At 36.5% G+C, this 18,258-nt stretch overlaps 1 protein-coding gene across 2 annotated transcripts; it reads right to left on the bottom strand.

Moving 5' to 3' along the window:
• Positions 1-5,445: 5,445 nt before the first annotated feature.
• LOC127626048 (E3 ubiquitin-protein ligase makorin-2-like) lies at positions 5,446-17,917 on the bottom strand. Of its 2 annotated transcripts, none has more exons than XM_052101573.1 (8): positions 17,795-17,917; positions 17,346-17,474; positions 14,936-15,075; positions 13,807-14,123; positions 12,191-12,405; positions 11,995-12,105; positions 6,188-6,332; positions 5,446-5,945 (listed from the first exon to the last, which is right to left on the bottom strand). In XM_052101573.1, the coding sequence occupies exons 1-8, from the start codon at positions 17,818-17,820 to the stop codon at positions 5,796-5,798; spliced, it is 1,233 nt and encodes a 410-aa protein (XP_051957533.1). In that variant the 5' UTR covers positions 17,821-17,917; the 3' UTR covers positions 5,446-5,795. The 2 variants fall into 2 exon arrangements, with proteins under 2 accessions (XP_051957533.1, XP_051957534.1); XM_052101574.1 differs by having other exon boundaries at positions 17,346-17,450; positions 17,795-17,857.
• Positions 17,918-18,258: the final 341 nt, after the last annotated feature.

Raw genomic sequence — 18,258 nt, 5'->3', positions numbered from 1 at the left:
AATGGAGCACTGGGAACTGTCTCATTTTTCACAGCATTTTCTGCCTTTTCACAAACAGCCTCGAAACCCTTACTCAAACTACACAGATCACAGCCGACTTCCTGCCCAATAATTTTTGCCACTCTATCATGCTGGGCAATCAAATTAGACCATCCGTCCATCATATTTGGAATTGCCTTTTCATGGCTTAAAGGTATACCACCCAGTTTACAAATCCATGAATAGGCAAACACGGATAGATATTTGGCCCTATCAGTGTCTTTTTTGTTCTGCAGCCAGTCAATCTGCTGCATGACGTTCCAATCAGAATCAAACCCCTGACTGACCATTTTCTTAATGAGCTGTGCACATTTCTTTGATTTGAGCTCGTCAGAGCAGAGCTGTTTACAGCGTGTGCCCTCCTCGTTTTGGTCAGAACTACTCAGAAAATTCCCTTTATCAGTCATTTTTCTTGGTCACAGTTGAAAATCACTACCGAAAAGATTTTAGCAGCAAATATTTTACGCGGATAAATTAACTATAGCAGCAACAATACTGGATTTCTACACAATACACCACAAAGTATTCTTCACAAACATCCTGGTCACATATACTGATCCATACCAATTCGGGTCATAATTTATTTATTTACTTGGGACCGCTCCTGATGCATCCCTGGCAAAACAATCCCTATTGTATTTTATTTTATTTTATACCTAATATCTGAATCCCTAACTACCTGATTCACTAAGCTCGGGGTACCCCTATCTGAGGTGGAAGAGATTGAGCAGGTTTACGGTGCCACTGGACCTCCCGTCCAGGGACGCACTCTGCCGGGGTGGTGCTACACCAATGCCCACCTGGGCCCCCACAGAGCACGCTTCACTTGCGCTGTTTGCTGTTTTAACCCTTAACAGCTCTCTCAGCGACTTCTTATACTTTCAATAGTATAATTAAATTACTCTTCACTCGCCTCATTGGAGTGAAGCTCTCCCGCTCCCCTTCAAAATCTCTTCCAGTCAGACAGCCCTAACAATTAATAAAAGCTTCCTACCTTGTTTGCTGATTTGCCAGAGATGTCACCACGGAGTGATTGCCCGCCAAATCCTCCACCAAACTGTTAGGGGTATAACAGTTATGACCCGGACCAGATATGGAGAAAGAAGACCAGGAGTCGAGAAGTTCAATTAAAGAATCAAAAATTTACTGAAGTATAGTCTGCAGTGAAATTGGTAGAGCCAGCGGCAAAGTCTCACGAGGAGATCGAAAGCCAACTCGTACCTTACAAAAAATCTTACATCAATTATACCATTTGCAAGGACGTACATTCCATTATTTTACTCCTGATTGGCTAAAAGACCATAGTCACAACATATAGACAGCTATGCGGCCTATCAACATTAATCAGCGCACTTGTCGTCCGAGCCCGAGATTTACATCTGAAGTGATCTCGCAGATGGTCGCGGGGCGTCTTCGAGTCGGCCTGGTGTGCATCCCTGGGTTCAAAACCTGGGTAGAAGGTCAGACGCACACACAAAACACTGACGAACGACAGTTCTTCTCTGGGCACAAGAGAGCCAGAGCACAACGTTATCAGGCCATTTAAACCAAAACAGAGAGATAAAATATTCACTCCTCGGGCAGAGGAGAGGGGTAGAAATAACATACATTTCTTCCCTAAAGAAATAATAAGAGAAAATCACACTTCTACTATTCAGGTATTATTACATAGGACTTTAAACCATATAATTAGTCATGGAAAGGTAACAATCAAACACAGAATACATCTGGAACCTATGTTTAACGCATTCGCCCTGCCCCCTCCCCTGAGAGGCTGGAAAGCATCACAGATAAGCTTATCCCCAAAAGACCTTCAGCCTACGTGCAGGACAGAGAGACAGACTTTGGAATGTTCCTAAAAGAGACTAGTTAGCATTCAACACACATATGATTCAAAGTATATTTCAGTTATGCATAAGAAAATAGAATTGATTATGTGATCATGCATATAGTTAATTCATCACTTTATTAAAGAAGTTAAGCAACAGAATACAGATAGATATTGATATAAAAGGATATATATATATATATATATATATGTATTGATATATCGGAAGAGACAAGGGATTTTGACCCTCACCCTTCAGCTCTCTTTTTTGGATTTGAGACATTGTTTATTCTTGGCACCTTACATCATTCTGGTGTGCATGTGTTTTTGATAAACTGTAAATATATAGCTTGCACATTAATATAGAATTCAATTGATATGCTTCATTACTCTATTTTAATTACCAAAAACATATTAGCTGTCTCTCAGCTGAAATTTTGTGCACAACTCTGTCCCTGCATAATTCCTAATTTTTAAAACATATGGAACATTACATTAAAGGTGCACTCAGTCACTTTGGTCTTTGTGTCATCTTGGGCTTACACTGTATATTAGCGGCTTGGGTGCAGCATCATTTAAAATCAGCAGTTTTCAGTTTCGGATGCATTACAGAAATGTAGTATTCACAGTCAGCCATGATTAATAATTGATGTGAAAATTATTATCAGATTGATTTATCTGTTCTTGGTGGGTATGGTCTGGGATATATGCCAGTCAAGGCCTTCTAGCTGGCCTTGAGTGACACAATCACGCTTTAAGTGATGTATGTAATTTGAAAGTGAAGAGCACAAGATCTTACTGACAAGATGGCTGTCATCACTGCCTCATCACCACTGAGAAATAGATCTTTATGGGTTTAAAAACTTGAGATGTTCTGCATTGTGCGATTGATTAATTAAACAGGAAATGAGGCTGATTTTCACTTCAAGCAAATTGTTAAGTGCTTTTTGCACTGTTGTAGCAACATCAGGAGTTTTCTAAGTGTAAATTAGCCTACTGGAGCATTTAGTGTCTGATCAAGTTTTGAAAAGTAACCATGTACCCTGACGGAACTAAATGTATCACAAGCAACTCAATTTAAATTGAAAATATTATTAGAGCGCTTGTTCTTATTAGACCTCCTTCGTTCTGGCTTTCGTGCATGGACGTGTTTTTAAAATGTCAATTGGTATGATTAGTTGACTGCCACGTAATGTATGATACATTATGGTGTCTTATTCATTGTGAAACTGTGTTTTCTTGAATCACACTGAAGGCCTTGACTAAAAATGCATGGGCTGCCGTTGTTAATGAGTGAAAGTGTCAAATAACAGGAAGGTTACTGAGATTAACCAAGTAGTATTCGGCGGATATGTGATTCTAACATGGCAGCGCCCATGTGCGGACCCTCTCCATGTAGAATAAAACAGTTTTTATAAGGCTACTGATATTACTGGAGTCTTCATTTAAATGCAGGTGTTAATGATTTCCTACATATTTTGCAAAATTACAATTCATGTCTTTAAAGCCTTATTCCAAAATTCATAAATGATTAAATTCATAATTTTCCTCAAAATTCTACAAACAATACCCCACAATGACAACGTGAAAGAAGTTTGTTTGAAATCTTTGCAAATGTATTAAAAATAAATAACAGGAAAAAAACAAAAATCACATGTACATAAGAATTCACAGCCTTTGCTCAATACTTTTTGAAGCACCTTGGCACCAATTACAGCCTCAAGTCTTTTTGTGTATGATGCTACAAGCTTGGCACACCTATTTTTAGGCAGTTTCTCCCATTCTTCTTTGCAGGACCTCTCAAGCTCCATCAGGTTGGATGGGGAGAGTTGGTGCACAGCCATTTTCAGATCTCTCCAGAGATGTTCAATTGGGTTCAAGTCTAGGCTCTGGCAGGGCCACTCAAGAACATTCACGGAGTTGTCCCGTAGCCACTCCTTTGTTATCTTGACTGTGTGCTTAGGGTCGTTGTCCTGTTGGAAGATGAACCTTCGCCCAAATCTGAGTTCCAGAGCACTCTGAAGCAGGTTTTCATCAAAGATGTCTCTGTACATTGCTGCATTCATCTTTCCCTCGATCCTGACTAGTCTCCCAGTTCCCGCCGCTGAAAAACATCCCCACAGCATGATGCTGCCACCAACATGCTTCTCTGTAGGGATGGTTTTGGCCAGGTGATGAGCGGTGCCTGGTTTCCTCCAGACATGACACTTGCCATTCAGGCCAAAATGTTCAATCTTCGTTTCATCAGACCAGAGAATTTTGTTTCTCATGGTCTGAGAGTCCTTCAGGTGCCTTTTGGCAAACCCCAGGCAGGCTGTCATGTGCCTTTTACTGAGGAGTGGCTTCCATCTGGCCACTCTACAATACAGGCCTGATTGATGGAGTGCTGCAGAGATGTTTGTTCATCTGGAAGGTTCTCCCATCTCCACAGAGAAGCACTGGAGCTCTGGCAGAGTGACCATCAGGTTCTTTGTCACCTCCCTGACTAAAGCCCTTCTCCCCCGATCTGAGCCTCGATTCAATCCTGTTTCGGAGATCTACAGACAATTCCTTGAACTTCATGGCTTGGTTTGTGCTCTGACATGCACTGTTAACTGTGGGACCTTATATAGACAGGTGTGTGCCTTTCCAAATCATGTCCAATCAACTGAATTTACCACAGGTGATCTCCAATCAAGTTGTAGAAACATCTCAAGGATGATCAGTGGAGACGGGATGCACCTGAGCTCAATTTTGAGTGTCATGGCAAAGGCTGTGAATACTTATGTACTTGTGATTTCTTTTTCATTTTTATTTTTAATAAATTTGCAAAGATTTCAAACAAACTACTTTCACGTTGTCATCATGGGGTATTGTTTGTAGAATTTTGAGGAAAATAATGTAATCAATTTTGGAATAAGGCTGTAACATAATAAATGTGGAAAAAATGAAGCACTGTGAATACTTTTCAGATGCACCGTATGGCAAGAAAACAAGTAACCTCAATTTCATTCCAATTATTTAAATTTACACACACTTTTAATATGAAATATGTAAATCAATAACTTAAAACCAACTAAACCTGTAGCCCTGCTACTAATTCTGTTTTCCCATTACAGGTGAGAGCCAATCACCTTTTAGATACAGATAATGAATGCCCATTAGGTATACAAGCCAGGAAAATTGCATTTTTTGTTTTGTTTTTTGTAATTTGATGCAAAGAAGCACATTTTATGACACCAGAGTTTTCAGATTGTACAGCTGATATGTTCTTTGATCATAATCTTGACAAACTGTTTTGGAGATTTCGGTCTTCCCCATTCAAGTAGAAAGTAGCGGCTCTTGTATGCTGCTTGTTTACATGTTTACAGATCATATCAGATCAGATTCAAGAGTAGGCTAAACCAGATGAGTTAAAGTCTAATAATATCGGTCCAAAATGACGTATCTATATCCAAATGATTCTAAAATATAGATATTCTCAGTCACTGGTAATGAATGGTGAAAATTTATTTACTCTTTTTTAATAAGTGATCTTGCATGAGACCCAAAATAATAAACTTATGTTTGTAATCTGAACTAAGTGCAACAATCTTTTTTTTTTATTTTATTTTGTACAATATTTCTTTATTACACTTCATACACAAGATTTTTCTTTTAGGATACATTCCACTTTGGGCATTGTATTAAAAAAATCAGTTCAACCTGGCAACATCCTAATGCAGATGAGGAGAATATAGCAGCCTACACATGATACAGGTGTTTTATATACAGTAGTTTCTCATACAGATGTAGTATATGCTTCAGCATAAAAATGCACCATTTGATGTCTTCTGAGGAAATCATCTCAAATGTAAACTTGAAACGCTTGCCTGCTAATACATTTTATTGTCCAGATATTTTACACAGTACCTAAGACATGAAAGAGGCGAATACGTGTTTCACGTGATCAATATGATGTAGAGGTGGAGCTCCCATCACCGGCCCCTGAGAGCTGCATGAAGAGTTCACCCAGTTCACTGACCTCATCTTCATACCCAGGCACCCCACGATGCTCACGCTCATTAATAAAGTCCCACAGACGCACTGAGTTAAGAAACTGAAAAACCAAACGACAAGAAAAAACAACAGGTTAGCATAATAAACTATATTACTTCTTTCATCATATTGTCTTCGCATGACACTCCTAACCCTGTTGTAAATTCTTTGTGACACAAGACCTTAGATGTATGTCATTATACACAACATATCTGACTGCAAAATGCACAATTGACCCATCAGAATCAAGTATTCCAGGGAGCTGTGTAATAAATCTTTGTGTATGGTGTGTGTTCTTTTTACCCGAACGTTGCCCTCTGCACTGAGTTGTTTGCAAGGTTTGTCAGGCTCTGCTCGCGCCCCATCAGGGTAAGCATGCATGTAAAAACACTTTCCTCCAAATGGGCACGTGCCTCTGCCCTGATCAAAGTATTTACATGGCTTCTTACTGCAAGATAAAATAGTCATATATCAATTACTGGATTATGAAACAATATCCAGTACATTCTTTTTTTTTTCCTAATTGTTTTAATATAATTTTTATTTCACACATATACATTTCCATGTAACAGACAGAACAAGAATAAACAAACAGAAACAAAACAACACAGGAAACAAAAACACTTCTCAGTACCTTACATTAATATGTGATATTACCTCTTAATCTTCGATATTACCTCTTAATCTTCTATTAACACTTCTCCCAATTCACCATGCTTGAGAAAATATTTGAAAGGTCCCCAGACTGTCAAAGATCTTCTATTTATCCCTTAAAATAGAAGTTTTCTTTTCCATCGACATATTTGTTACCATTTCTTTCAACCAACGCCCTATATCTGGTGCACAAATACTTTTCCAGTTCAAAGAAATAAGCCGTTTTGCTTGCAGTATACCCATGTTTATAAATACATATTCCTTCTTTTTAACTTAATCTCCTTAGGATATAAATTAAATAAAAAAGTAAAGGTGATAGTGGAATATTAACATCAAGGATCTTCTCGTGAAGAGTGAACTTTCACATCTTTCCAAAATTTCTCGACTTCCTCACACTCTCATATGCAATGATATAGCATCACTTTAAACTCACTGCATCTTAAGCAAGTGTCAGAGATACTGTATTTTCATTATATTTATGCAATACAACTGGAGTTATGCAAGTCCGCATGAGCCATTTATATTGTAGCAATTTTGGATGCGTGTTCATTTTTTGTGTCGGAGCTTCTTTACAAGGTTCCATCCAATCCAATTTCCAAGCCTCTAATTTGGAGTTTGAAGCTTCTTTTGATCCTGACACCAGCATATTGTATAATGATGAAATTAAACCTTTATTGAAACAATTTCTTATTTATTTTTCTAAGATAGACAATGGTGAAATATCAAGATAATTATTTTGTGATTTGAATATTAAATTTCTTATTTGTTGATACTTAAAAAATGTTTTGTAGAAATATTGTATGTATTGACCATTTCCTCAAATGACAAAAGAGCATTATTACGGTACAAATCTGCTATCTTTCTGATCCCCTTATTAGCCCAAATCTTGAAACCTGCATCTAATCTACCTGGTTTAAACTTTGTATTGCTCCAAATGGGATTAAAGAAAGAAAAAGGATAGGGGACACCTAAATATCACATCATACCATACTGCAATCATGTTTAGAACTATAGGATTGTAAAATGTTTTTTTAGATCTTTAAATTTATACCTATACTCATCAGAACTTAAAGGCAGATCCGATTTGACAGCAGAAGATTCTATATCCATCCATGGTGGGCAATTCTGAGATAAAAATAAAACATAATTGTTCTAAATTGAACAGCCCAATAATACCAACATATATTAGAACACTGTAGACCTCCTCTATCATATGGCAAGTATAAAAGAGTCTGGAACATCAATAATTCCAAAATAATTTAGTGAATATCTTTTGAAGCCTTTGAAAAAGATGTTTAAGGGGTGGCAGATGAATGTTCTGGAATAAATATAAAACTTTTAGCAAAACATACATTTTCAAAACATTTATCCAGCCAATTAAAGAAATGTTCTGAATAAATGCCCAGAATAAAGCAATGTTCTGGGTTCAATACAAGTTAAACTCAATCGAACACATTTGTGGAATAATTTTGATTACCACAAAAAAAGAATTTGAATCGTCTCTCTTTTATTTAAAATAAAAGCAATAGCCAGGGTTCTTACTCTTTTCAAGGCACAAAGTTCTAGGACATTTCCAGGACATTTTGTTCTCAACAAGTGTAAATTTAAGCAAAAATACATGCGCCATTTAAATCAAGCTTTTATTTTGGCATTTAGGTGGTAGATTCTCCTACCTCCAGATAAGGAGTTCGCTACATGTATTATTAATCACCATAAAGCTGTGGTGGCATGGTAGCTCTGTGGTTAGCACTATCGTCTCACAGCAAGAAGGTCCTGGGTTCGAGTCCTGGCTCAACTGGGCCTTTCTGTGTGGAGTTTGCATGTTCTCTGTTCGCATGGGTTTCCTCCAGGTGCTCAAGTCCAAAAACATGCAGGTTAAGTGAATTGGAGAATAAATTGCCCCATAGGTGTGAGTGAGAGTACCCCAGCCACTGGGGGTTGTGTCAGGAAGGGCACCTGGCGTAAAACCTGAGTCAAGTCAAATATGCGGATCGCAGATGGTCCGCTGTGTCAACCCCTAATAGGAGCAGCCAGAAGATGATAAAGCTGTGAATTTAATTAATACGTTGTATGTATGTGCAGCACACTTAAGTGTTTTGCCTTCTGTAATCTTACACAAGCAAGAGTGCATATGATGATCATAATGAGGTGTATGCAGTGTATGAGCAGCCAGCTTCACACATTCATTTTGAAGCACACTTCATTTACAGATTATATATTTATTCAATTACATCACAGCCTTTTACAGTTTAATTATCACACTACGACATAGCGCAATTTACATTCATTTTAATCCAAATAGGTTATATTCCATGACATTCTGCATTTATAGCTAATGACATTTTTATGACTAGATTTCATGATTCTGTCTGGGTTTTCCGCATACTACGTGGTAACTGCAATATAAGCAGACTCTGTTGAATTATTGAACATAAATTCACATCATGAGGTGTAAAGGCTGAATCAACAAGCTACCACTGTTTTACACAATAAAACAATGGTCCAACTGTCATTGTTGTCTAAAGTGTAAAACTATGCTATTGTGTCAACCACAAAAACAATGTTGGAACGCAAAATTTTTATTTTGTACTATATCAATCTTTAAACTATTGCACTGGAGCAAAGAGGAGATGACAGCTGATGAGCAGAGGAAGTATATGACAGTGATTAGTTCATGGCCATTAGCCATTGATGTTGTTTCACAACGCGTAGCCGCCGGCAGTGACAAAACGCTAATAATTTGTGTATTTGATTCCTATTCAGAGTATTAATCGTTACCATGTTTAACAAAAACCTTGTTAGCAACACAGTCAAACAGTTCTATTATACTGAAATATTTTCCAGGACAAATAATTATTTTCCAGGACATTTAGGTATTTTTCTAATTTTCAACTAACTTTTCCATGACAAATTCCAGGTTTTCCAGGACACATGGGAACCCTGAAAATCACCACAATGGCTTGAGGCGGTCTACACTTGACACTTAGAAGCGAATGTTTGGTGCACGGACAATCTGCTGTGAGCTGTAGCACCAAGCGAGTGCAGTGTGTCAGAAATAGAACAAGCCAACCGTTTACAGTTGACGCTACATGGTGCGACAGATAGATCCAGTGTAAACAGCATCCTTGATTATAATGAGAGCTATTTGCTTTTGATGTGATGTGTCCTGTGTGCACAGAGTGAAAGGCACTTACAATGGAAGGGAAAAAGGGCCAGTACATAAACATTAAAAAGCACACGTTTTCAAAAGTATTGCCACAAGACATACAGTCAGGGATTTACTGGTGTTATGCCTTTTAACAGATAATACGTTTTACCCACGTTGCATCATCATGAGAACAAAGTTGTAATATTGGATACCATTTTACAATCACAAGCAATATCATTACACTAAAATCACGTTAACATGAATAATGTCTTGTGGCTTTACTTTTGAAACTGTGTGTATTTAAAAGAAAAAATTATAAATAAAAAAAGGACAACACTATGCCACAATGGCTGTCGATTGAGATTAACTTATATTGAACCCAGTACATTCCTTTACAGTTTTTCTCAATAGTTTTTTTTACATTTCTCCAAACTTTAGTCAGTGCTCTCAAACCAATTAATCAACTAAACACTTAATTTTGCAGAACAATTCAATTTCACTGCACAATGAAGCTCTGTAATCCATCTGATAATACATTTATAAAATGAAACCCTAACATCAAAACTATAGATGTGTTCTCTATTGAATTCATAATATTTTCAGCTCAAATAATTTATCATAAATATCCACAATAAAGACCCTTTTCCATGTGTTTTCATAACATTTCTAGTTCCTACTCCTTCTCTGGAAAGAGGGTGAGGAAATGTACTGTAAAAACAAAATAAAATGTGTGAAAGTGGCCATTGATTGCAGCAAGAGACTATTGCCATTCCTTTTTTGTTGAGAGTGAAGTTCTACCCTGCCTGCAATCAAAACACCATCTCTATTTGGTCTTTCCTCAACGTTTTTTCCCCTCTTCCTTTTATGCAATCTACCTCATCTCTATATATGGATATAATAACTGGTCGATACTCCTTTGGCAGAAAAAACCTCAAACAAGCATTTCTGGTAACAGTGGATTAGACCTGCACAATGTTCTGTAAGGAATTATGTTCCAAAATTCCTTCTGAACTGCTTCAGCTCAGCATATTCTTAGGATGTCTGGTGTGAACAGCTCTCTTGAGGTCATTCCACGGCATCTCTATTGGGTTAAGGTCTGGGCTCTGACTGGATTTTATTTTTTTGAAGCCAGTCAGTAGTGGATTTACTTCGATGTTTATGATCATTGTCCTGCTTCTACTTCTACAGAGTTTCATCTGGTGCATAGCCACCCTGACATGATCCTGTAGGATATCTTGGGAATTAATTTTTCCAGCAGTCCAGGCCCAAAGCATGATGCTCCCTCCACCATTCTTCACCGTTGGGATGATTTTGGTATGCAGTGCCCTTTTTACTCCTTACCTAGTGCTGCATTTTCTTCCCAAAAAATTCAACCTTAGTTTCGCCAGTCTACAAAACATTTTCCCAGTAGCGTTGTGAAGTTTTAAGGTGGTCTTTGGCAAAATTAAGGCATGCAGCAAATTTTTTGTTGGAAAGCAGCGGCTTCCTTCATAGTGTCCTGCCATGGACACTATGCCTGTTTAAAGTTTTTCATATAGTAGACTCATGACCAGAGATGTTAACCAGTTCCAGTGATTCCAACGAAGTCTTTAACTGTCACTCTAGAATTCTTGCTATGTGCCCTTAGAGTCCTTCTGACTGGGCGGCCACTTTAGGGAGAGTAGCCGCAGTACTATATCGTATACATTTATAGACAATTTGTTTAACTGTGGACAGATGAATATATAAGCTTTTCAAGATAACTTTGTGACCATTTCAAGCTTTATGCAAAGCAACAAAAAATCTTCTGAGATCTCTTTTTTTTGTTAGGAATGGTCCACATCAGCAGATGCTTCTTGTGAATAGCAAACTCAAAATGTTTGAGTGCTTCTTATAAGCCAAATTAGATCTAACCCACATCTCCAATCTTGTTTCAGTAAAAGGATGCCAGCTCAGCAAAGGGCCTCATTTATTTTTTCCATAGCACTGTGAATGTTTAATTGAAAGTGTTCAATAAGACATGAAAGATTATTTATGATTAAAGATTGTTTGTGTGTTGTTAGCTTATGCACATTGTGTTTTGTCTATACTTGTGACTTTGATGAAACCACATTTTATGACCAATTAATGCAAAACAAAACAGCTAATTCCAAAGGGTTTACAAACTTTTTCTTGCCACTGTATTATACAGAATCTGTAGCAAACACTGCATTCTTTATTGAAACTTTAGGATCCTTTAGATGCAACTTTTCTAATTATATTGGTAAATCTGGTAAAAACATAACTGTTTAATAGTTGGTTCAAAACTGGAAAGCCATGTAAAACACACCTGACTCCAGACTTGAATTCCTCAATGAGTCTGTTCTTCTCCTCCTGGTCTTCCACCCAGTACATACTGGGTATGACGAACTCCGATACCACACGGCACTGAGGACAAGACCTGCACACAATGACCTCACATTATTTCACACGATTTAATTTTCCAGCCAGAGCTAATATCAGGGTTTCTGGACTGGGTGACTCACTTTCTGATCTGGTTCTTGAACTGCTCGACGCAGCGCCACTGACGGATGCAGCTCAAGCAGTACGTGTGACAGCAGCTGGACAGGATGCCGAACCGTCGCTCAGACGGAGATGCTTTCTCATACACCACCTCCATACAGATACTGCAGACCTTATCCTGACTATGTTGCACTGCAAACGCTCTTTCCATGTCCATCTCAAATGTCATCATACACACCTGAGACCAGACAGTATCATAATCATGTGACACAATAATAGTTAGAAGGCCAACAGTTTCCAATATTTTCCCCATTCATTTTCTCCACAGGGATTTTATTTTTCAATAAAGAGTTCTTGGGCATGAACTAAATCAACATGTTGTAAACATTATAAACTTGTATTTTGATAAAAAAAATCTGAAAAAAGATACAAGATTGTGTACTTCGCATAATTTATGAGGGAATGAACTGCTCATTCCATGAAGCACTGCGAATTATGTAACTAAAACTATTCACAGTCAGGCACTGACTATCAGTATAAAATACCGTATATCAGAAGTTTATAAAAATTAAATATTCCGATATATACAAAAGTCATTCTTAGAGTGTAGGGAGACTCACTTGAAGATTTTTAGAAGAATATTTCAGCTCTGTAGGTCCAATGCAAGTGAATGGGTACTAAAACATTGAAGCTCCAAAAGCACATAAAAGGCAGCATAAAAGTAATCCATGAGACTCCAGTGGACTTCTAAAGCAATATAATAAGTATTGTTGATAAAGATCAACATTCGAGTCCTTTTTTTACCACCAATCACCACTTTCACCTTTTGTTTTTGGCATTTGCATTATTTGTGCATATCGCCACCTCTTGGGAGGAAAATTAAGAGTGAAAAAGGATTTAAATATTGATATGTTTCTCTCCCAAACTTATCATATTGCTTCTCAATATATAGATTTAACCACAGAGTCTTAAGGACAACTTGTATGCTGCCTTTGTGCTTTTGGAGCTTTAAAGGTTTGGAACCCATTCACTTGCATTGGACCTACAGAGCTGAAATATTCTTCTAAAAATCTTCGTTTGTTTTCAGCAGAAGAAAGTCATACACATCTGGGATGGCATGAGGGTGAGTAAATGAGAGAATTTTCATTTTTGGTTGAACTGTCCCTTTAACATTTGCTGATAGTTTTATGCAAATTTCTAGATACCAAGCATTAATGAATGATAGAAGTTGTGTAAAAGTGCTACAGGTGTATTCACTTATGCCTATTTACTGGTTTAAAAAAAAAAAAAAAAAGAGCTTTTATCATTCTTTATTCTGTTCTTTATCCATATTTTGTTTCAGACTTGGGAGCTTCCCAGGTGCCCTTGAAGGCAGCAATAATCTGATTGGTGGGACTCTCTTCAGGATTGTGGGTAGTGTTGTTCTTAACCAGTAATTTAGCAATTAAAAGTGATTTTATTTTTTTTATTTTCTATTAAGTTGAAATTACACTTATCTTGAGGCTTCTATCTGTATATATGCTTCTTCGTAAGCATATATCATAACTTTTTTTGCTATAATTACATTTCTCTGTGGAAAAAATGAATGGGATTTTCAAAATGAATAGTGTAACATGAACATAGCTAAAGTTGGGATCACCTTTTCATGTGCTTCCCTCTGTTCAGGGTCATGTGGATGCAAAACTTGCAGCTGACATATTTCGCACATATCGCCGTGGAGATATGGGCACCTGTTGCCATAGTGACACTGGCCTGCCGCCATGTAAGGGCACAGCTGAGGCTGTTGACTCATGTCTGGATGAGGGCTGGCAGTGGCTGAACTCTCGAGCCCAGAGCGGATGGCATCAAGGTAAGTATGAGGTTTGCTGCTAGCATTGTTGTCCCTGTAGTCCCAGCAATCCCCAACCTCCGTGCTTTCACCACTATACACATGACCACTGCTTTCACAGCCCAGAGCTGAACAAGAGACACAACAAATTCAAATGTCCTCATAATGCTGTTTATACAAGCCACAATAAAGCAACAGTAATGGACCGAATTCATCTTTAATTTTTGACAGGAATTACAAGGCTTTGAGGGATAGACTTACAGTCTCTTCAATAACCTGTGCTAGTTTTTTGGATCGTTCCGCTGACAAAACATAGAATATGTTTTATATGGCGCTACAGTGAATAAGGTCTATGGATATACATAGCTTCATTGTTGCAGTAATAATAACTTTTTATAATAATAAAAAACAAATCAATATTATTATTAATTTATTGATCATATTAATAATATTGATAATTTCTAATATTACCAACATGTATAATAATTGTAATTGTAATAGAATAATACATTTAAACAACTAATAAAACATTTTTATAAATCAAATTTGATTTATTATTACTGATAATATTAACAACAAATAACATGTTATTGCAAATGACTATATTTCATGCATTTCTTTATATCGCAACATTGCATATAACACTAAGAATAAAAAAAAATCTGTCTTTTGTGTCTTTCTTCTGCGCTAACTTCTGTACTACACCAGCTGTGAATAGAACTTGGCAGAGCAATACTGTGGATATTGTTGGCTTTTGTATGGCAAATTGCTTGTTTCTCATTTTGTAAGTCACTTTGGATAAGTCACTTTGCTAAATGACTAAATCTAAACAAGGCATGTCATGCAATATGTTAAAACTATCCAATAAACATAAAATGTCTGGGTAAAAAAAAAAGCATTGGATTCTCTTGAACAATTTGGATTTGAATCACAAGCCTACCTTTCTCTCTCAACACTAGTGTTTTTTTTACATGTTTTGGTGGGAGACAAGGTCCTGGCACTGGTGCTTCTACACTGCTGGCTCGGTTAGGGTGGTCTGCTGGTGGACCACTGCCACGACCAGGTTTGATATGGTCATATCTAATACAAAGACATGGTAAGCTTCAAATGAAAAATCAAAGCTGGTCAACACTACAGTTATACAGTAGGGTCCACAAGTCTTTGACCACTAGCAAATTTTTTATTATTTTATTAAAATTATTATCAGCATAACAATAAGTTAAGTTTAAATGAAAAATCTATATGAATTAAAAAATGTCTTATCCGAGCAGGGCTCCAGACTGCAAAAAAATTTAAAATTTAGTTAGAGGTCACACTGGTGCAACTACAAAGTGGGCCAACTCTCTTTGACTACTGGCTACCATTTTCTATTACTTATGAGAAACATCAAAATGGCAAATGCTCCAAAAGTGGACCATTATAACAGCGCTGTGAGAACCACAGAAATCACAGTACTTTTTTTTTTTTTACATCATTATTTTTAATTATGAAGCAAGAGTTGTTACAACAGTGATGATAACACCAGTGACAAATTATCTTAAAAGCTGAATTTTCTTTTTTGTGTGTGGTGCAAATACAATCACAAATCAAACACCACTGATCAGACTAAAATTAATAAAACATACAATTAAATCTATCGGCTGCCAATATTTAGTGGCCAATTATTGACCAAATTAAAACCATCAGCATATCTGTCAAATTTGAAAATGTACTTGTAAAGAACCTGGAATATTCCTTTAATTATAAGATAAACTGAATCGACAGCATTTGTGGCATAATATTGAATACCACAAATTTATTTTGACTTGCCCCACCTTTTTAAAAATAAAAAAAGCAAAAATCTGGGTTCCAGTGAAGCACTTACAATGGAAATGAATGGGGCCAATTCGTAAACGTTAAACAAACTTATTTCAAAAGTATAGCCACAAGACACGCAATATGTGTGTTCACATGATTATTGCTTGGTTAAACCACATACTAACCTTTTCTGTGTAAAGTTATATCCAATTTTACAACTTTGTTACCATGACGATGTAATGTCAAAAAATCTAAAAAAAAACCTAAAAATACAGATTCAAACAACATTACAGCTCAAAAAACACATGAGTTTTAACAGAACAATTAATGCAATTGCTTTGGTTAAAATTGTACGCTCCACAAATTGGCCCCATTCACTTCCATTGTAAGTGCCTCACTATAACTTTTTTTTTTTTTTTTGGTAATCAACATTATTAAACATATGCTGTCAATTGTGCTTAACTTCCATTAAACCTGGAATTATCCTTTAATTACTAGTAACACTTTGTAAAAACTCTTGTGAACAACATTTGTGAATTTAAATGCACAATCTGGAAATAACAATAGTTACAATATGTAGAAGGGTTGGAACTTCTAAGAACATGTAATTTTACATTTTTATTCTTCTTGTTCTCACATTAATGCAGAAATAAAACGCCATAATCCGACGTAACAGTGGTGAATGTGGCAATTACCTATAAGCTACATGTTGAGGGAAACCTTCCAAAATGCTTTGAAACCAGAAGTCTTAGACACTGGAAATAATATTTATATCTATCTATCTATCTATATGAAATTATTTATTGTTAGAAAAGCTTTTGTTTCCTTTATACATTTTGTATGCATTCCTTAGTAAAACAACATCAGTGATCTGATGACAAAATAAGGGAAGTGGCAAAATATCGCTATCAGCCTATAGTTTGTTCAAATCAGTATTTGTATCAGCCAAAAGTTTACATATCAGTGCATCTCAAATTCTTTCACATGAACATTAAACAATGTAACCCAAATTACATAATTAAATGAACGATGTAAAAAATAAAATAAATATATATATATATATATATATATATATATATATATATATATATATATATATATATATATATATATCACTATGCATATTTAAGCAGCCTCTTCCTACTCTGAACTTTGACCTTTTTGTATTTTCAAAATACAAGATATTTGTTACATTGAAAACACCAATGACAAGAAATCAAGGGACAAACATTCTTTTAAATTATTTATATTATCAATTAATTATTTTGCACACTTGTCAGGCCTTGCACTAATGCATGACCTGAGAAAACAAAATGAAAAAAATAAACTTAAATCATAAATAACTGTAAAAGTCATAGTAGTTGTATACCACATGAAGGGGGGCAATGGTGTTTGCAGGCCAAATCCAAATATATTAAAAAAATAAATAAAATTAAAACCATTTTAAATGTTTTCATGACTGAAACACAAAGGATGTTTTTCAGCATATATTGACAATTACCCGTTTAATTCACAACCACAACCAGAATAACAATGTGCGAGATGCAACTCACCTGCACCTGTCTCCATAGGCACAAACTCCTCTCTGGTAGTATTTGCAGATAGTTGAAGGTTTGCTTGTGGTCATATCATGAGAGAACATGCATCTGCTGCCCTCCCTACAAACACCATGGAGGAAATATCTACATATATACAGAAAATATCATCAAACAACATGTCTGTGACAAGGCATGTGAAACAAAGCTTGAAGACGAGGCTCTTTATGAACTGCCCATGTAAACAGGATGAAAAGATCATTGAATTTAAACAGTGAGTACCTTCATGCTTTAATATCCAAGTTGAACGAATGGAAGTTCATGAAGAACAAATGTGTTAAATATAATATGAGATACAATTTCTGCAGTCAGACATCGTGTCAAAGTCATGTTTGACATTACCAATGACCTTTAATAAAACGACATATCAGTGGCCAAATGACGACAGTTTTGGTTGTTGTCTTTACCTGCAGGTCACTTGTTTCGTTGACATCCTGACATCCCGTGTTGACAAAAATTTGATATTTATTTTCCTGTCTCCACGCTTTTGTGCAGCCTGAAAATATTTCCGACTAGATCTCAGCGAAGCGACTCATCGGTTCCGTCATTGTAAGTGCCTCACTGTAACCTCCATTTTTTCTTTTTAAGAAAAGGATGGTGTCGATTGAGCTTAATTTGTATTGAACCCGGCAGATAACTTTAATGCATTGACCGCTTGTCTGCTAATCTTCAACATGTTTTACACTAAACAATCCTTTTGGAATTAAATATATGTGGCGTTTACTACAGTAAAATTGCTATTTTATAAGAGAACACCTGGACAATTTTGTGCCTAATGCCCCATTCATTTGGCCCATTGTACAAAGGGGCCTCAGTTAGTTATTGGAAAGCAGCAGATGCCCTAACCCCACCCCCACCCTAATCCTAACCA

The sequence above is a fragment of the Xyrauchen texanus genome, chromosome 32, assembly GCF_025860055.1.
Source record: "Xyrauchen texanus isolate HMW12.3.18 chromosome 32, RBS_HiC_50CHRs, whole genome shotgun sequence".
NCBI classification, from domain to species: domain Eukaryota; kingdom Metazoa; phylum Chordata; class Actinopteri; order Cypriniformes; family Catostomidae; genus Xyrauchen; species Xyrauchen texanus.
This window is presented reverse-complemented; position numbering and strand designations above follow the sequence as displayed.

Excerpts from the sequence above, each read along its gene's own strand:
- LOC127626048 (XM_052101573.1), bottom strand. The coding sequence starts at position 17,820 with ATGTCAACGAAACAAGTGACCTGCAG. Across the intron at positions 12,406-13,806 it reads AGAGGGAAGCACATGAAAAG|GTGTGTATGATGACATTTGA; the intron begins GTGATCCCAACT and ends GTCTGGTCTCAG. Across the intron at positions 6,333-11,994 it reads GAATTCAAGTCTGGAGTCAG|TAAGAAGCCATGTAAATACT; the intron begins GTGTGTTTTACA and ends TTTATCTTGCAG.